At 41.8% G+C, this 21,062-nt stretch overlaps 1 protein-coding gene across 1 annotated transcript in view; it reads left to right on the forward strand.

Moving 5' to 3' along the window:
- The window catches only part of bop1 (BOP1 ribosomal biogenesis factor), a 137,562-nt gene extending 123,027 nt beyond the window's left edge, over nucleotides 1-14,535 (forward strand). The window contains exons 12-16 of the mRNA XM_060943161.1: nucleotides 4,718-4,898; nucleotides 7,021-7,312; nucleotides 11,257-11,341; nucleotides 11,455-11,562; nucleotides 13,780-14,535. Coding sequence (XP_060799144.1) covers nucleotides 4,718-4,898; nucleotides 7,021-7,312; nucleotides 11,257-11,341; nucleotides 11,455-11,562; nucleotides 13,780-13,933 — 820 coding nt within the window. The 3' untranslated portion in view covers nucleotides 13,934-14,535. The remainder of the gene's footprint in view (nucleotides 1-4,717; nucleotides 4,899-7,020; nucleotides 7,313-11,256; nucleotides 11,342-11,454; nucleotides 11,563-13,779) is intronic.
- The last annotated feature ends 6,527 nt before the right edge of the window (nucleotides 14,536-21,062 follow it).

Here is a 21,062-nt window from a genome sequence, read left to right on the forward strand (position 1 = left end):
TTCAATTCGGTTGCATTTTACCAGAGTTGTGGCCCTTGATTAACAACCTTGTACTTTCATGAAGGTGTGCTTGCCTTCTGACATCAACTCCTCTCACGATTTTTGGATGAATTTCTCGAAGCTTGGCAAAAGGCCTTGTTATATGACAGTAATACGCATATTGCGATTTAATTTCATTTGTGAAATTTTACCAAAGTTTTGACCCTTGATTAAATTACTTGTACTTTGACAATTTCATGAGGGTGTACGTTCTTCTGAAATCAACTCCTCTCACAATTTGTGGAGGAATTTCACCAAACTTGGCAGAAGGCTTTGTTATATGACAGTTATACACATATTGAAATTTCGTTTAATTTGGGTAAATTTTCCCAGAGTTATGCCCTTGATTATTCACAAACTTGTACTTTTGGTAATTTCATCAAGGTGTGCTTGCTTTCTGAAATCAACTTCCCTCGCAATTTTTATCCCCCACTGGCCGAAAGGCCTGAAGGGGGATTATGTCGTGGCGATATCCGTCCCAGGAAGGGTACTCGCCTTCTGAAATCAACTCCTCTCACGATTTTTGGAGAAATTTCACAAAACTTGACAGAATTCTTTGTTCTATGTCGGTAATGCACATATTGCAATTTCGTTCAATTCAGTCGCATTTCACCAGAGTTATGGCAGAGTTGCCAGTGGGGCATATTGTGCTCTCGCAGCACTCTTGTTATTTATCAGCTCTGCAAAAATAAAATAAAAATGCTCTGTTTCTCAAAATCCAGTGAATGTGGATAGAATAAAACAGTTATTCCACTCAATCTCGTCGTACATGGCTTATCGCCAACTCAGTTATCAGTTCATTTTCAACTCAATTTTGTGGAATAACTGTTAATGAGACGTTATCCAGACATTCTGTCTGCTGTTGCAGTTCAACAGACTGCTTTTCCTTTAAATCCAGTAGTCGTTTGTTTACTTTTCACATCAGCATTACCAAAAGTTTCTGGTGCCAATTCCCAGGCCATCGATCTCCGCTCACGGCCAGATGATCCTTTGTGATGTATGATTGATTGTGTGTGCTGGTGTATGCAGATTTTACGGGCGTGATTATTCATGAGTCTGGATTGTTACGAAACACTCCGGGATTTTAGAATTGGCCCGTTTTACTGCCCTCTTCAACATGACTTACGTTTGAAATAGGAGACGGCAGTGTTTGAGTTTCACAGTATGTACCGAGCTCTCCTTTTTCTTGATGCGAAGGTAAATACAGATTTCCGTTCCAGATTTCCTTTGGCACCTTTAAAAAACAGGAACTGTTCAGGGGTGGGTTTCCCAAAAGCCTCTTAACGCGAAGAGCATCTTAACTAGGAGAGAGAGTGTTCGTTGTGCTGCTTGCTCTACCATTTAACGATGATGTTTGTGCTGTGATGCTTTTGGGAAACCCACCCCTGAATGGTTCAGTTTTCACCTTTCGTTCTTCTGTAATAATATAAATGTAGGTTTATTGAATATGGCTGATGCATGATGGTTTCTTCTGTTCTTGTCAGGGGATGTTTTGCACATATTTATCAGTGATTTTAGTAAAGTTGTGTGTCAATGTTTTTGTAAGTCAAACGCAGGGCTCGACATTAGCACTTGCCCGATGGCCCAGCAGTGTTTTTTACGTCTTTCGGGCCAGTTCGGGCCACTAAATTTGGCCAAACAGTGGCCCGGGCGGGCCAGTACGTTTTCGATAAAATTAACAAATTTTATTACTCATATTTTACCCAGAATTGTGAAGAAATTGTTCGTAAAATGCACCTTTTCGATACGAGGTCCGTCATCTTTGTTTTCATCACGCTCCGCTCCACTCCACGGCAGGAGTGTGTAGTCTTCGTGCATCTTCGGAGATGTTCGGCGCTGTTCGGAAGCGTCATTTTGGCGGGAAAATAGCATCTTGTAGATGAAGACGGTTGCGGCAAGGAGACCATCAGAACGGTGAAATTCAAATAGAAATATGTTCAAACTCCACGCTCCCCAACCTGGCCAAGGCCAGGTAAACAGTTTAAATACGATCGTGCATAAATTAACTATCGGGTGTTGACGAACGGCTTCATTTTGAACTCGGCAGCCAATCAGAGCACGCGACGTCATGCTCGGTTTACAACTCGCCAAATATGGCGCCGAATCGTAAAACAGCATTTCAACACACGCGCTTTAGCTTCAGATGGTGTAAAATCGTTCAGACTTTGTATATTAATATCAAAATTTCAGGATACACTGCCAAGAAATACGGCTACACGTGTATCAACTTTTAGTGATTAAAGAATGACGTATAAATGTTGGTCGCTATGACTGAAATAGAAGAACAGATAAAATAATGTGGTAAATTAGATCTGATCCCATATATTATATTATTCAAATATCCAAAGATGATGAAATCTATCAAAATAGCCAAACTAGGTCTACATTAGTTCATTACAACAAAAATAACTATTCTGACCCTCTCTGGTACAACCAGACCATGCTAAACCCAGTATACCCCCAGTTGCTAGGGTATCTGCTGTTGCCATGGCAACGGTTTATGCAAATGAGCTGAATTTGCAAAAATGTACTACTAGTTCCCCCAAGGACATATCCTGAAAATTTGGTGTTTATATCTTGTCTTATTAAAAAAATACAACATCTCACCCCTTTTTGGCTCACCTGAGCATACCTGTTAATTAGGCAAGGCAAGTTTATTTATATATGTGCTTTACAGAAGTAAAAACAAAAACAGTAAACATTAAAACAGTAAAAAATTTGCTAATTAACAGGTAATTAGGGTTATCAATCACCCCCGAGCAGGTAAGGCTTTGCAAAAATCTCACTCGATTATTCCCCAAAGTCCACCCTTTCAGGAAATGTATGGTTTGTCAGTGATTCTCATGATATTTTATTAATTAAGAAATAAAACTTCTTCATGGGCAATAAAAATGCCCATTTAAATCCAGCATGATAAGGGTTAGTATGCCACCCTCACCTTTCATCCAGACTTGGGACTGGCCTGTGTGTGTCTTGTGGCTATTATATCAAGGTGTATTTAAAAAGTTCATTGTACTTCTATTTCTATTAGAATATCTACAGTGGTGAGAATTCAATATCTACAATGTTGAGAATATATGAGCCAAAGTTGAAACCATGACAAAAAAGGGAAATCTGTCTCCATCACACAGGGTGGGTTACAGGCAAAGCTTATTCTATAAACAAGCTAGTTGCATGGTGAGGCAAAACTTAGCTTATTCTAAAACTTATACAAACAATTAATGTAAAACAGTAATCAACAGCACGTGTTAAACGAACAGAGAACAAGAACAAAGGAAATTTTTAAATGTAACTAAGAAATTGATAGAACAAGAAATGCAAACAATAAAATATCAATGTGAGCAAACAATAAAGATATAATAATGTTAGCAAAATATGAATAATCTTATTTTCATTAATTTCACCTTAAAGTGCACCAGAATGCATGAATATGAATTGAAAAATCAAAATTTTCCAGGGGAGGGCCCCCAGACCCCCCTCTTGGTACAAGCACCAACGGTGCTTGCAGCCGCTGCCTGTGGCAGCCGTGGTTCGGGTACCGCGCGCATTCGGGCCACCACATTTTTCATTTGGGCCAGTAACTTTTCAATTCCACTGGCCCAATGGGCCACCAGTGGTAAATGCTTAATGTCTAGGCCTGAAACGGCGCTAAAAATTCTCTCAAGATTCGCAAATGCTTTAACACACTGATTTCATCTGCATGTATATGTGTACATTAGTGTGTTCCTGGCACAACTGATTACATTGAGTGACCTCCACAAAATAGTGCTTCCTGATTGCAACATGTGCTAAATCTTCCAATAATGCAGCTCAGCCACTGCAGCACTTCAGCTTCCACAGACACACACCAAGTCTTCCTCCTTTTATCGGGCACTGTTTCGTTTGTCCTTATTCAATGGTTGGTCTAATGGGTTTGTTTTGGATTGCTGCTCTACAGTTTTGTAGATGCAGGTTGACAGTTTGTCTTTACAACTGAACTGAACTCTCAGATATCAGAGTTCAAAGTTAAGTCAGTAGCAGCTCCAGGTTTTCATTCGGTCCACATGGATGGCCTAGGTGTCTGTCGACCTGCCTACCTGTGTGCACACCAGAGTCTTGGGAAAAGCCATGGTCTAAAGGTTAGAGAAGCAGCTTTGGGACTAAAAGGTCACCAGTTCGATTCCCTGGACCAGCAGGAATGGCTGAAGTGCCCTTGAGCAAGGCACCTAACCCCCACTTGCTCCCTGGGTGTTGTAGTATAGCTGCCCACTGCTCTGGGTGTGTGTGTGTGTGTTCACTGCTTCAGATGGGTTAAATGCAGAGGAGGAATTTCACTGTGCTTGAGTGTACATGTGACAAAAATACAGGCTGCTTCTTCTACCACAAGTCTAGGCAGAGATACTAGACATATTGCTAAAGCTAGTCAACGCCTGTGAATACTAATAGTTTATTTTGTTTATATTCATAATGATATTAGATGTTTTCTTACATGCGAATGAAACATAAGGCAGTCGGATATGACGACGGCACGCTATGCTCCTCCCCCCAACACGCACTCTCATGGACTCAACCTCCAGCAGTAATCAGGCAGTGCGCGTTCATGTGTTTTGGAGGAGTGGCTTTAGAGGAAGTGCTGAAGGGATTTTTTTCATTGGATGCTTTCAAAGTCTACTTTTAATTTGTGTGTGTGTGTGTGTAGTGGCGAGACTGTGGTGCTGATAAACCCTGGGCTTGGAGATAAGCTGATCTGCAGTGCTACTGATCAACTCATCTCCTCCTACGAGGAGCCAGAGGAGGCCAAGGAGCAGGCAGTGCAGTGGGCAGTCGCTGAGGGCGAAGGTCACGATCAGGGCCAACGGTTGATTCTCACACACCCCAAGGTACCCTAAAAACACGCATGCTCAAGTACACATAAACACATCTCATTAGAATGTTGACGTGCACCGTCCCTGTGTCCGAAACCACACACTCGTTCACTACTCCCTACTCACTATATAGGGAATCACTATATAGCGGACTATATAGTGAGCTCATTGGTAAAATGAAAAAACGCTTTCGGACACTACGCCGCTGCGCCGTTATTTACGTCATTACCTGTCGCACAATTAAAACATGCCAGATCAGTCGGCTGGTGGGTTTTCAAAATAATAAATGTGTGTATTTTTGTGTTAAATCCAAATTATACTGAGCGTATTTCCCACATTAATCAATACAAAGTACCTGCATCTTTCAGTTCTTTTAAATCAAGGCTGAATCCTTTCTTCTTTGTCTTTTACTAAATCAAATTTGAGGCTTTTGATTTCTTTCAGCGTGACCGCAATGCATGATGGGTAGGGCTGGGCGATATGGCTGAAATCTGTATCACTATATAAGTGTTTCATATTGGTCGATATCGATAATTATTGAAACATTTTATGACCTATTTAAAATAAGGACCAGGAGGGAACAATACTAAATTCAAACATTTATTTTAAACTTAAACTTCCTCCGACAGCCAATAAGCAAGGAATGTCAACACGCATGTTCAATGTTACGATCACAACAAAAACTGAGCAATTATCAATAATAAAGTGCTTAAAAAACTCAAGTGTTATAAAAACATGAGCAAAGTGTTAAATGTAAACATAGCAAAACCTGCTATGTGAGAAGGACTGTCATATTTTTAATTTCTTACTGCAAGTTTAGTGCAAAAAAAGTTCACCCTCTGGTGAATAACATTTAAAAACAAATAAAAATATGCAGTGCTTTATAAACATAAAAGAAATTGAGTGAAACTGAGGTAGACTTAGACTATTCTTAAACTATTCAAGTATATTTTCATTGAAGGTTTAATAAAATAAAAATAGTGTTTTGTAAACATGGAAGAAATTAAAGTAAAACTGAGGTAGACTCAAGACTTTACATCTGTAACATCTGACCTTACTGACTTTATCCACAATTTCCTCGCTCGTTCCGGCACTCATCTTTCTTTTCTTGGCCACGCTGTTTCTGGAAAAAAAATAAACACGACCACGAGACAACGAGATGGCGCAACCAAACGCGATACTGTTACATGATTGGCTATCAGCGTGTCACTCCCTATGCGTTGCTAGGCACCAGAGGACGAGTGCCTTTGCTCATGCAACCAAGCTTGCTTCGCAACAACAGTTGATTGAAAGCGGACCTAAACCAGAGAGGGCTCTGGCTAACGCTTGTTTCTTGAAAAAAAAAAAAAAACAACATTCTGTCGAAACGTTCTATCGAACGCATTTTCTATTGATATCAAGTATGTGTCTATCGCTATACGTATCGTTATCATTTTATCGCCCAGCCCTAATGATGGGATATATTGCTTGGTTAGTGACCATCGGTTGTCTGTTACTTTTCGTGATGCATTGTGGGATATTTTGAGTGCACTATATAGGGTGTAATAATTCTCACGATACATTCGGACAGCACTACAAAATGGTGAACTCGCTATATAGTCCACTATATAGTGATTTCGGACACGGGGTGTGTTTATTCCTTTTTGTATGACACAATTGCTTCTAGCAGTATCAGTATGATATCTGTGTAAGATATCTGTATAACCAAGCCGATCAGTGGCCCAGAACAGAGTCGGATGAAATGATAAAATTTTGATGTCTTCCCCTCATCTCTTTTGTGGTGTGTTCTGTCCCTCACATAAGCTGTAGCCAGGAGGCTTTTAACTATTGGCAAAAGCCACAAGGTTGTGGTTGTCTTTTTCCTGAAATGGAAAGAAATATAAGACGCCTCCAGTGTCCAATTAAAACTACTGGAAAAAGAAAAGCCGGCTCACCAGCTGGCAGCCTGGTAAAGCCAGTATTAATAGCTATAAATTTAGTCTCGGAGTGTCTTTGAGGTTATAATTGGATTAACATTGTTGAGGTTACCGCAGAATGACTTTGACCATTGACCTTATGGTCATAACAGGCACCCTCCCTCTCTTTCACAGTGTTTCACTCGCTCACGCTTCCTATCGGTCTGTCTGTTTATCCTCAGGCTGTGAGGCAGGTGAGTTGGCATGGCAAAGGTGACTACCTGGCCTGCGTTATGCCTGATGACGGCAGCTGTCTACAGGTGTTGATCCACCAGGTGAGCAAACGGCGCACGCAGAACCCCTTCCGGAAGAGCAAGGGCATGGTACAGTGCGTCTCTTTCCATCCAATCCGGCCCTACTTCTTTGTGGCCACACAGCGCTATGTGCGTATCTACAACCTCATCAAACAGGAGCTCACCAAGAAGCTCATGGCCAACTGCAAGTGGATCTCCAGTCTGGCCGTGCACCCAGGAGGTGAGTGAACCTGGCTGGGTTTGGGATCTCTCACTTCTTCATCTCTGTCAAGCTCATGTTTTTGAAATCCAGCCCCAAATCAGAAAAAGTTGGGACGAGATGGAAAATGCAAATTAAAAAAAAAAGAAAGCAGTGATATGTAAATTGACTTTGACTCATATTTCATTGCAAAACAGAATGAACCCAAGATATTTCATGTTTTCTTGGTCAACTTCATTTCATTTGTTAATATACAGCCATTCCTGTGTCTCAGACCTGCACCACATTCCAAAAGCAATTATGACGGGGCCAATTTAGGGCTAGTAACGAGGTAAAACAGTTAAATAATGATGTGATTTGAAACAGGTGATGACAGCAAGTGATTGTAATCAAGATTTGGGACAAAATCAGTATCCAGGAAAGGCCAAGTCTTTGAGGAGCAAAGATGGGCTAAGGATCTGCAGTTTGTCGTCAAATGCATGAGAAAATTATTGAAATGTTTATAAACAATGTTCCTCAAAGAAAGATAGGAAGGGATTTGGATATTTCACCCTCTATGGTGCGTAATATTATTTCAACAGTTCAAGGATTCTGGAGGAATTTCTGTGGGTAAAGTGCAAGGGCTCAAGCCTAAGTTGAGCACCTGTGATCTCTGATCCCTCAGACGGCACTGCATCAAGAACCGTCATTCATCTATAGCTGATAGAACCACACATGCAAAAAAGAAGCCTTATGTTAACTGTGTCTAGAAGTGCTGTTGACTTCTCTAGGATGGACCATCACACAGTGGAAATGTGTATTGTGGTCAGACAAATCGGTATTCCAGGTCTTTTTTTTTTTTAAGAAATGGACGCCGTGTGCTCTGGACCAAAGATGAAAAGGACCATTCAGATTGTTACCAGTGAAAGGTCCAAAAGCCAGGGTGTGTCATGGTATGAGGTTGTGTCAGTGCCCTCGGCAAAGGTAACTTACACTTCTGTGATGGAGCATTAATGCAGAAAAGTACACTGAGATTTTGGAGCAACATGCGCTGCCTTGAAGACGACATCTTTTCCAGGGAGATTTCAACCAGACCATGCAAAACCACCTTCTGCAAACATTACAAAGGCGTGGCTGTGGAAGAAGAGGGCGTGTCCGCTTTGTCCTCAATAGAGAATGTGTGGAGAATTTTGAAATGAAAAATATGACCGTGACAGCCCCGTACCGTCACACACCTTAAGGCCTGTTTGCAGGAAGAATGGGACAAAAATAACACCTGAAACGCTTCATCACTCGGTGTCTTGAGACAATAAACATCTTTTAAGTGCTGTGAGAAGGAATGGCAACATGATAAAGTGGTAAATGCTTTACTGTCCCAACTTTTTTTTTGTGTGTGTGTGTGTGTGTTGCAAGAATCACAATTGAAAAGTATTTATTTAAAAAACAATAAAATTTGTGAGGTAAACCATCAAATAATGTGGTGTTTTATTGTGCAATACAGGTCAAATGTTGTGTTATTTACAAATCACTGTTTTCAGTTTTAATTTCTATTTCAACAAACCATCCCAACATTTTCTGATTTTGGGTTGTGTTTGTAAAAATAGTTTGTGCTGGTTTGGAGTTACGACAGTGTTGATGGCTGAGTGATGGGGTGATCATAATGACGAACTGCAATCTCCTTGCTGTATGTTCTTGTTTAAATTTTATTGGGGACCAAGCAACGAAGCTACGTAGACACCCATGTGGTTAGATTCTGCAGGGGGTTTTTTGTTTTTGAGTTTGTTTGTTTGTTTTTTGTCTTGATTTGAATTGGTTTTCATTTACTGCAGTCTCACTTTGTCATAGACTTGCACTGGTATATAGATAACTCAGAAACCAAATCAGCGCAATCTAATGACTTGGATTGTGTTTATTCAGTTCCACTGTCTCAGAGGTATGGTTTCAGACCACGGCTGGTATTCGGTGTCTAAGCTAGCATGTAAATTAGCTTCTATGTGCCATCGAGCTCTTGAGTTAATAGATTGGTGATTAGTGTTGGAGTGATGTAAATTTGTGATCCTCAATGGTTGTGTATTAGACAGATCTAAGACTATACATAGTTTTCACTGACGTCACGGCATTCCGGGGAACGCCCTCCAGCCTCCATCTTGTGGGTCAAACAAAACGGACCATCGCCATTACCGGCTATGTTATCTCGGACGAATTTATGAAGTTATATAGTCAGTTTTCTAAAATAAAGATCAATGTCGGCAAAATCAAGCAAACCGAAGTATATAGATACATTAGACGACATCTCACGACAACGGTATGCAGCCAAACTGGCCTTGATTGGGGGAATTGACCCCACGAAGTGGACAAAGATGCATTTTCAAGTGACTATGCAGGGCTGCCATCCATATCGTACCCTGATATTGTGAACTATTTCGTGAATAGTAAAAGTGCCTACACACTTGATGACCTCAAAGCATACAAGTCGCTGGAGTCATACAATTATTTTGTCTGTGGCTGGGTCCGTGAAGTCCACCATATAAAAACAAGTGACAGTCGTGTCCTAATTACCACCAAGGTATGTAAACATTGGAAATAGAAATAGAAAATGTGACAAACGAGCGATATTAAGTGTACATTACAACGTAAACCTACACTCAGCGGTTCCAGTTAGGCATTCTCCAGAGATTGTTCACATGATGTTTTGGTTTCCAAAAGCAAACTTAAACACAATTGGTTGTTTATTTAAACAACTTACCACTTATAAAATGATCGGAGCAGACTTTGCTGTGTTTGGAAGGCTGATAATCCTTGCGGTTGATTCTCGCAAGCCATAGATTTCTCCTTTGTATGCTGAGTTTCTTTGTTTGCTCGCCTTCGTGCTCCCGTACAGTGGGAATTCCATAAAAGCTCCGCTTGACGTCATCATCTGACCTATTATGACAGCCGTGAATACAACAGGTGTGCACCATTGCTAGCTTTAAATAGCCTGCTTGGGTTCTTTTGAAGACTTTGTACTCGCGCGTTACAATGTGTGCTCAGTGACCCGTACGGTAAGCTTGACCCGCAAGATGGCCGCCACTAGGGAATCCCCGACTCTGTGACGTCATGTGAAAACTATGTATATCTCATGTCCGTCTAATCAGCATGTTCAGCTGTTTTTCACACCAGTGTTTTATTGTATGTCTGCGTTGCTTTTATACCCCCGCTCCAAAGAAGGGGGGGTATACTGGTTTACCTCTGTCCGTCCGTATCTCCGTGTTTCCGTCTGCCCGAAACACCCTTTTTCTCAGCAACCACAAATCATAGCTACTTGGTACCAAACTTCAGCTTGGGATTCTATACTGTTTATACCGTTTTCAGGTCTGTCGCACATCGACTTCCTGTTTACCGACTGAATGTATTTACGAAGCATAGTGTGGGTTTACAAAATTTCCTAACATTTTTCTCAGCAACTACAAATCACAACTGCTTGATATTTGGTACCGAGCTTCAGCTTGGGGTTCTATACCGTGTATACCGTTTTCAGGTCTGTCGCACATCGACTTCCTGTTTACCGACTGAATGCATTTACGAAACATTATAGCGTGGATTTTGACGCTATTTCAAGAAGCAAAATGCTATTTCAAAATGCCAGTTTACCAGGATGCTGTTCGAAATCCCTGGGGAGAACGCTGCTCTTTACTTACTCGTTTCAGGGTTAACTATTTTTTGAAGTCAACCTTCATAATAAGTGTCCTATTCCTTCGATTGCTTGCATTCTGATATAAGCGAGAGCGGGGGGATACGTAAGTGAGCAGTAGCTCACACTTGATCTTGTTTCATTCCAACTTTGATGGCTGTTTCACACTAGAGTTTGATGTCGTAAACATTTTCAGTATTGTACAGTGTTGGATTTTAAATGAATAAGCTCAAGGTGAAATTGTACAGCACTGAGGGATGATTACTGTAACTGGAAGTTCAGTGGGATTTAGTTGCTCTGTTTCTCATTTTGCCAGGCGACAATGTGATCTGCGGCAGCTATGACTCTCGACTGGTCTGGTTTGACCTGGATCTGTCTACAAAGCCGTATAAAGTGCTCCGGTGAGAGAGTGCCATTGCAGGTTTTCATGATCAGAGTGTCTGAAAAGGGGCTCAAAGGGGAGCGTTTTACTAATCTCTCACCTTCCTGATGTGTACCTTCTGTCTTAAAACAGGCACCATAAGAAAGCTCTGAGGAGCGTGGCCTACCACAAGCACTACCCTTTGTTTGCCTCAGGGTCAGATGATGGCAGTGTTGTCGTCTGTCACGGGATGGTGTACAAGTGAGTGTCTCGTCTCTTTCACTCATTCTTTGATATCTTTTGCTCCGTTGGTAATTCATCCTCTCTTTATCCCTTTCTCTCTTCTTCCTTATTCTGTCTGTTCACACACTGAGCTTGGATCCAGTGCATCCACAGAATCATGAGCAGGCAGGGATGAGAGTTTTCCGCTTTTCAGCGGATTTCTGCTTTTTCTGAGCGAAAATCGATATTATGCCAAATCTGTTGAGATGTTTTTTTTTCATTGAGGGGAGTTGGGGTATGTTCCTTCGTGATACTCAAGCGTACGACGATGTTACATGTTTACATTTTCGCTATCTTTAGTCTCGCTAAGTCTCATCTCATTATCTCTAGCCGCTTTATCCTGTTCTACAGGGTCGCAGGCAAGCTGGAGCCTATCCCAGCTGACTATGGGCGAAAGGCGGGGTACACCCTGGACAAGTCGCCAGGTCATCACAGGGCTGACACATAGACACAGACAACCATTCACACTCACATTCACACCTACGGTCAATTTAGAGTCACCAGTTAACCTAACCTGCATGTCTTTGGACTGTGGGGGAAACCGGAGCACCCGGAGGAAACCCACGCGAACACGGGGAGAACATGCAAACTCCACACAGAAAGGCCCTCGCCGGCCCCGGGGCTCGAACCCAGGACCTTCTTGCTGTGAGGCGACAGCGCTAACCACTACACCACCGTGCCGCCCTCGCTAAGTCTTGCAGTAGAATACGTGTTATCTACAATGTAATTGGCCAAAACATCGCTGGCGAGAGCATGATAGCCAATCATAACAGTTCTTACAAGAGTGTGGGAGAGAACAAAAGCCAATCATAACAGTTCTTACAAAAGTAAGAAACGTATCTGTTCTATTTTATTTAAACGTATCCCGCATCTGTTCTATTTTATCGAAACTTGCACATGTTCATCGTCGCTGCGCTTCAAAAATACGTTTCTGTTCTATTTTATCGAAACTTGCACATGTTCATCGTCGCTGCGCTTCAAAAATACGTTTCTCTTTCGTATCGGCTTTTTTACTCAAAATGCCAAATACAATTGACAAGCGAGACGAAGCGAAGGTACGTGAAATCGATGCTGGTATAAAAAAACAGAGAGAGGACTGACAAGCTCTTGTCTTTGGCCAAAAGGCTGAAGAAGTCGTCGAAATGATTAAATGAAAATGAGAAGTGACTGTGAACTATAAATAATTGTATAAAGTGTACATAGACATTATCCCATAAACTTAGCATTCGTTTGATTTAATACATTGAACATGTACATGATGGTCAGTAAATCTGAATTAATGCTGACAGTTTTGAAAACTTAAATATTTCAAAAGACTTTGAAATCATATGCAACTAATGAGGACATAGGGTGACTGACCTTTTCTCCCTAAGAAATTTTATTTAACATATGAACATTTTGATAATTTAATAAAACTTAAGTTTAATGTGAATTTAGTTTGTCATTTTTGTTGATCATAAATTATAACCATACCCTTGAATGTAGAATGTGATTTTATTTTGAATTCAAACAATACTCCTATTGATTTGAAACATATTTTCATGTAAATATATAAAAAAGACAACAGATTTTTTATCTACTACAGCTCAGATTGCAGGAAAAGTGGTTTGTAAGGCCTTATTTTTCAAAATTTTCCTGGGGGGGTATCACTCCCAGACCCCCGGCTTCGGGCGCCATCTTGTTTTCTGCTTTTTTGGTGACCACCCACTCTCATCCCTGAGCGGGAGAAATGGTCCTTGCATGCTTGAAGGCATCAGCTGGACTTTTAATAGACCTGTTTATACCCAGTCAGAGGGTTGAATGTTGGGGGCATCGTGGCTCAGGTGGATAAGGCGCCATACCATAAATCCGGGGACCTGGGTTCGATTCCGGCCCGAGGTCATTTCCCGATCCCTCCCCCTCTCTCTCTCTCCTGCTCATTTCCTGTCTCTACACTGTCCTATCCAATAAAGGTGCAAAAAGCCCAAAAAAAATCTAAAAAAAAAAAAAGAGGGTTGAATGTTGTGCTATTTTACCATCAAGTCTAGCTGTCAGTGATTTATACTGCAAACCATATTTCCAGTAATGTCGATTTTATTGTACTGATAAGCTTCTCAACCATCTCACTCCATATAAGGAAAGAAAACACTCACTCATGTCCTGTATTTTTGCACTAACCTCATGCTATCTGCGTTTTCCTTTTCTTTCCTCTCACAGTGACCTGTTGCAGAATCCCCTCATCGTCCCAGTGAAGGTTCTGAAAGGTCACACCATCACACACGACTTAGGGGTGCTTGACGTGGCTTTCCATCCTACCCAGCCCTGGGTCTTCTCCTCGGGAGCAGATGGAACAGTCCGTCTCTTTACCTAGTCACCACGTTTCGTCTCGGTGAATCCAGCTGGATTAAGAGTGAATGTGATGATGATTTTTTTTTTTTTTTTTTAAATCTTCATTTGTACGTTGTCATACATCTTCATCTTGTTACTCCCAGAAAATGTATTTGATCAGTATAATTTTCTTGCTTTGTTTGTCACTTTTTTTTTTTTTAAACAAAAGAAAGAAGAAAATATCATGCTAATTTCAGAGAGCCATGAGCTTGTTCACTGCGTAAAGCAGAAACGTGTGCGATTTCTACAACCTTCTCCGGAACAGCGAGTGGTCCGGAAGGCCTGTTCCCACACCGGACTGAGCAGCTGTCTCATGGTGAATCAAGACCGAACCACTAATCCTTGGACAAGGAGACATCTTGTGAAAAAATATAAGTTCAGCTGTTAGTCATGCCAAAAGAAACAACAAAGAACAAAGTTGAAGCTGTGAGCTTCAGGAGTCCCATCCTGCCCAAGCTCATTTTTCAATTAAACCCAAACTTGTTTTACATCCTGATTCTGAACTGCAGTTTCACTTATTTGCCAGTATTCGTGATCAGGCACGCTGCACTGAGTCATTAAACATGTTGAGTTGTGAAACGTTAACTGAGTGAAATTTCTGAGAAACGTTATTTTTAATTAAAACTGGTGTTCCTTGAAGGGCCTTTTTGGCATTTTCTTTTGCTGTCTTTTCTTCCTTCATATTGCCAGAGGTCAGTGAGGGTGATTTGAAAACTCCTGAAATATATGCAGCAGGAGACTGGGGAATGGGGCTCTTTTCCTGTGTGGGGAGGCCCAGACGTGAGCGATCAGAAGCCTGTGTGTATTATAGATCAGGTTTCACTCAGGCAGTCCACCTGCAGGCGTCTCTCTCCCCTCTCACCATGAGTCTCAAGTCTGCACCCCTGCCGATCTTCATGTAGGGGCAAACCTGTCAGCTTTTTTCAGACCCTTCACAATCAGAAACGCTGTACTTTAAAACTGAAATTTACATCTTCACTGATGTTTTGAAAATGTGTGTATCAAACCCATATATTGGGATCTGTCTGCACACTGTATCTAAGTAATGGCCCAAAAAATGGTATCTGGATGGTATATGGATGACTTCAGTTGTGTTTCTGCTCCCTGGACCTTGAAGCTCATTATACAGTGGTGCTTGAAAGTTTGTGAACCCGATATTTCTGCATAAATGCAACCTAAAACAATATCAGATTTTCACACAAGTCCTAAAAGTAGATAAAGAGAACCCAGTTAAACAAATGAGACAAAAATATTATACTTGGTCATTTATTTATTGAGGAAAATGATCCAGTATTACATATCTGTGAGTGGCAAAAGTATGTGAACCTTTGCTTTCAGTATCTGGTGTGACCCCCTTGTGCAGCAATAACTGCAACTAAACATTTCCGCTAACTCTTGATCAGTCCTGCACACCGGCTTGGAGGAATTTTAGCCCGTTCCTCCGTACAGAACAGCTTCAACTCCGGGATGTTGGTGGGTTTCCTCACATGAACTGCTCGCTTCAGGTCCCTCCACAACATTTCGATTGGATTAAGGTCAGGACTTTGACTTGGCCATTCCAAAACATTCACTTTATTCTTCTTTAACCATTCTTTGGTAGAACGACTTGTGTGCTTAGGGTCGTTGTCTTGTTGCATGACCCACCTTCTCTTGAGATTCAGTTCATGGACAGATGTCCTGACATTTTCCTTTAGAATTCGCTGGTATAATTCAGAATTCATTGTTCCAACAATGATGGCAAGCCGTCCTGGCCCAGATGCAGCAAAACAGGCCCAAACCATGATACTATCACCACCATGTTTCACAGATGGGATAAGGTTCTTATGCTGGAATGCAGTGTTTTCCTTTCTCCAAACATAACGCTTCTCATTTAAACCAAAAAGTTCTATTTTGGTCTCATCCGTCCACAAAACATTTTTCCAATAGCCTTCTGGCTTGTCCGCGTGATCTTTAGCAAACTGCAGACGAGCAGCAATGTTCTTTTTGGAGAGCAGTGGCTTTCTCCTTGCAACCCTGCCATGCACACCATTGTTGTTCAGTGTTCTCCTGATGGTGGACTCATTAACATTAGCCAATGTGAGAGAGGCCTTCAGTTGCTTAGAAGTTACTCTGGGGTCCTTTGTGACCTCGCCGACTATTACACGCCTTGCTCTTGGAGTGATCTTTGTTGGTCGACCACTCCTGGGGAGGGTAATAATGGTCTTGAATTTCCTCCATTTGTACACAATCTGTCTGACTGTGGATTGGTGGAGTCCAAACTCTTTAGAGATGGTTTTGTAACCTTTTCCAGCCTGATGAGCATCAACAACGCTTTTTCTGAGGTCCTCAGAAATCTCCTTTGTTCGTGCGATGATACACTTCCACAAACGTGTTGTGAAGATCAGACTTTGATAGATCCCTGTTCTTTAAATAAAACAGGGTGCCCACTCACACCTGATTTGTCATCCCATTGATTGAAAACACCTGACTCTAATTTCACCTTCAAATTAACTGCTAATCCTAGAGGTTCATATACTTTTGCCACTCACAGATATGTAATATTGGATCATTTTCCTCAATAAATAAATAACCAAGTATAATATTTTTCTCTCATTTGTTTAACTGGGTTCTCTTTATCTACTTTTAGGATTTGTGTAAAAATCTGATGATGTTTTAGGTCATATTTATGCAGAAATATAGAAAATTCTCAAGGGTTCACAAACTTTCAAGCACCACTGTGATTACACAAATAAAATGACATGTTCAGTTGAAGAGCAGGCTGTGGTGTCACAGGGAGGCTTCAGCAACCCTAGGAGATTTAGGATGATAATCCTGTCAATTATTGGGTGGCATGGTGGTGTAGTGGTTAGCACGGTCACCTCACAGCAAGAAGGTTCCGGGTTTGAACCCAGCAGCTGGCGAGGGCCTTTCTGTATGGAGTTTGCATGTTCTGTCTGTGTGGGTTTCCTCCAGGTGCTCCGGTTTCCCCCACAGTCCAAAGACATGCAGTTAGGTTAACGTGGGGCGGCCTTGGGCTGAAGTGTCCTTGAGCAAGGTACCTGACCCCTGACTGCTCCCCGGGCGCTCTGGGCTGCCCATTGCTCAGGGTGTGTGCACGCATGTGTTCACTGCTTCAGATGGGTTAAATGCAGAGGATGAATTTCACTGTGCTTGAAGTGTGCATGTGACAAATAAAGGGTTGTTTTTGTTTGGTTTTTTTTATACACATTGGTGCAGTGTTGATGTTTTCATTATTTAAGTGCGATTCTGTTAAACATGCTGCCAAATTTCCTTCTAAAAGAACATGCTTAGGAACGTATCCTTCACTTGTCACTGACCTCTTTAAAAAGTATGTTAGTGTGATGCTGAGAAGTTGTGTGTGGACGTAACCCTATACAGCGAAAACTACGTGGACACTTGACCATCACGTCTATATGTGTTTCTTCCCCAAACTCTTACCAACATGGTGGAAGTGCACAGTTGTATACAGTAGTATGTCTCTGTATGCTGTAGCATTGCCATTTCCCTTCACTGGAACTCAGGTTACAGTGGAAGAACTCGAGTGTCCTGCACAGAGCCCTGACTGAACTCAACCCCACTGAACACCTTTGGGATGAACTGGAGCCTCAACATCAGTGTCTGATCTCACTAATGGTCTGGGCACTGAATGAACACAAATCCCCACAGCCACGCCCCAAACTCTAGTGGAAAGGCTCTGGATCAGTGTTCCAGTAACAATATAAAAATACAATTCAACAATAATCATTAAGTATACGAGATGGATTCATCTTTCATTTTGTGACTCTGGAAGCGTTAAATATCTGGGGGAGGGTCACTGATGCGCATGATATGAGACTGCATATGGCAAATAGCAGCAGTGAAACGGTTGTTTTGTTTGTTTGTTTTTTTCCAAAATGAGGCAACATTTGCATAGAAAATCATGGATGTGCATCTGGACTAAAATGGTGAGACAAGCACTGAGTGTGGTGAAAAACAGGAGATCCAGTGCCTTGCAAAAGTATTCATCCGCCTTGGTGTTTGTCCTGTTTTGTTGCATTACAAGCTGGAATTAAAATGGATTTTTAGGGGGTTAGTACCATTTGATTAGGCCATTCCAAGACATTTTAAGTGTTTCCCTTTAAACCACTCCAGTGTAGCTTTAGCAGTACATTTTGGGTCATTGTTCTGCTAGACTGTAAACCTTTGTCCCAGTCTCAAACCTCTGGTTGACTCAAACAGGTTTTCCTCCAGAATTGCCCTGTATTTAGCGCCGTCCATCTTTCCTTCAGTCCTGACCAGCTTTCCTGTCCCTGCAGATGAAAAGCATCCCCACAGCATGATGCTGCCACCACCATGTTTCATTGTATGAATGGTGTTCTCAGGGTGTTGGGTTTGTGCCACACATAGTATTTCTCATGATGGCAAAAAGTTCAAATTTTGTCTCATTTGACCAGAGAATCATCTTCCATGTGTTTGGGGAGTCTGCCACATAGTGTTGGGCACATTCCAAACATGATTTTTTTTTTTAAGCAATGACTTTTTTTTTTCTGGCCGCTCTTCCATAAAGCCCCACTCTGTGGAGTGTACGGCTTAAAGTGGTCCTATGGACAGATACTCCCATCTCCGCTGTGGATCTTTGCAGCTCCTTCAGTGTCACCGTTGGTGTTTTTGTTGCATCTCTGATTAATGCCCTCCTTGCCCAGTCTGTGAGTTTTGGTGGGCGGCCTTCTCTTGTCAGGTTTGTACTGGTGACATATTCTTTCCATTTTGCTATAATGGATTTAATGGTGCTCTGTGGGATATTCAAAGTTTGGGATATTTTTTATAACCCAACCCTGATCCATACTTCTCCACAACTTTGACCTGTTTGGAGGCTCCTTGGTTTTCATGTTGCTTGCTTAGTAGTGTTGCAGAGTCAGGGTCCTTCCAGAACAGGTTGATTTATACAGACATCATGTGACAGATCATGTGGCACTTTGATTGCACACAGGTGGATCTTAATCAACTAATTATGTGACTTATGAAGTGAATTGGTTGGACCAGCTCTTATTTAGGGGTTTCATACTAAAGGGGGTGAATACTTATGCACACTGCAGATTTCTGTTTTTTCATCTTAATTATTGTTTGTGTCACAATAAAACAACAATGCGCACCTTTAAAGTGGTAGGCATGTTGTGTAAATCAAATGGTGCTAACCCTCCAAAAAAATTTTTTAATTCCAGCTTGTAATGCAACAAAACAGGACAGACACCAAGGGGGATGAATACTTTTGCAAGGCACTTTATTTCAGGCTGTACTTTTCTCAGAGGAGGACTGAGAAACAGCTGAAATAAAATCACAGAAAAGCACTGGTAAAAGTAGTAAATGACCCCATGTAATATAATCCCATCTGAATAGGGCTAATGATCGAATTTCATTAATCAGTTTCATCCAGGGACGCAGGCTGGTGGCACTGAACCCATTTCATCATTCCTTTTTTTTTAATTTTTTAAATAATTTTTTTTTTTTTTTGGGGGGGGGGATTTTCTCCATCTTTCTCCTTAATTTAGTCATGGCCAATTCCCAACCACCAGACAGCTCTCCCCGTCACACAACAGCGACGACCCAGGAAGGTTGAGGTGATCACTGATCTCACTAATGCTCTTACAGCTGAACGAATACAAATCCCCACAGCCATGCTGCAAAATCTAGTGGAAAGCCTTCGCAGAAATTGGAACTTATAATAAAGGGGGAATAAACCTGGAATGAGACATTTTTATGAGGTTTTTACTTTTATGTGGTGTGAGCTTGAGCAAAGTTCATCAGTGTGAGTCGGCCATGCACTATTCTTTTGTTTGTTTTGTAGCCTGACCTAAATGCTACTTACTGTGGCTCCAAAATAAAACTCTGTTTCTGTCATATTTCCGTATACCTGGCTCAGAATTCACACAAGATATGTACTTTTATTTACAGAGCCCCCACTCCATAGTGCCCACGAAGACCATGAGGCAGCATTTTTTTAAAAACATTTTTTAATTAGAAAATAATTAACTTGTATGTTGGTGGCACAGTGGTGTAGTGGTTAGCGCTGTTGCCTCACAGCAAGAAGGTCCGGGTTCGAGCGCCGTGGTCGGCGAGGGCCTTTCTGTGTGGAGTTTGCATGTTCTCCCCGTGTCCGCGTGGGTTTCCTCCGGGCGCTCCGGTTTCCCCCACAGTCCAAAGACATGCAGGTTAGGTTAACTGGTGACTCTAAATTGACCGTAGGTGTGAATGTGAGTGTGAATGGTTGTCTGTGTCTATGTGTCAGCCCTGTGATGACCTGGCGACTTGTCCAGGGTGTACCCCGCCTTTTGCCCGTAGTCAGCTGGGATAGGCTCCAGCTTGCCTGCGACCCTGTAGAACAGGATAAAGCGGCTACAGGTAATGGATGGATGAATGGCTAACATGTACATTCATTGCGTTTGTTTTTGTCACTCATACACAAATGGTTCTCCATCATTATTCAAAGAAAATCTTTTAACAGAAAAGTCAAAGTTATTATAATGAAATGCGAAAAGGACTCCATTTTGATTTGCAGCAGCACCGTGAGCTTTTCTGGTGTTTCTGTAACATAACAAGCCCAGAAAAATTTCCCAAAAAATTAAGAATACATATTATTATCTTATCTCATTATCTGTAGCCACTTTATCCTGTTCTACAGGGTCGCAGGCAAGCTGGAGCCTATCCCAGCTGACTACGGGCGAAAGGCGGGGTACACCCTGGACAAGTCGCCAGGTCATCACAGGGCTGACACATAGACACAGACAACCATTCACACTCACATTCACACCTACGGTCAATTTAGAGTCACCAGTTAACCTAACCTGCATGTCTTTGGACTGTGGGGGAAACCGGAGCACCCAGAGGAAACCCATGCGGACACGAGGAGAACATGCAAACTCCACACAGAAAGGCCCTCACCGACCACGGGGCTCGAACCTGGACCTTCTTGCTGTGAGGCGACAGCGCTAACCACTACACCACCACGCCGCCCCCATATTATTATTATTATTATTATTATAGTTCTGATTTGGGAAAGAACTCCTTGGTTCCCCAGCTGGCTCAGTCACGTTTGGTAGAAAGGTCCACAGGATGTCCGTGTGAGATCAACTGAA

This window comes from Neoarius graeffei, chromosome 16 (assembly GCF_027579695.1).
Source record: "Neoarius graeffei isolate fNeoGra1 chromosome 16, fNeoGra1.pri, whole genome shotgun sequence".
In the NCBI taxonomy this organism is placed as follows: domain Eukaryota; kingdom Metazoa; phylum Chordata; class Actinopteri; order Siluriformes; family Ariidae; genus Neoarius; species Neoarius graeffei.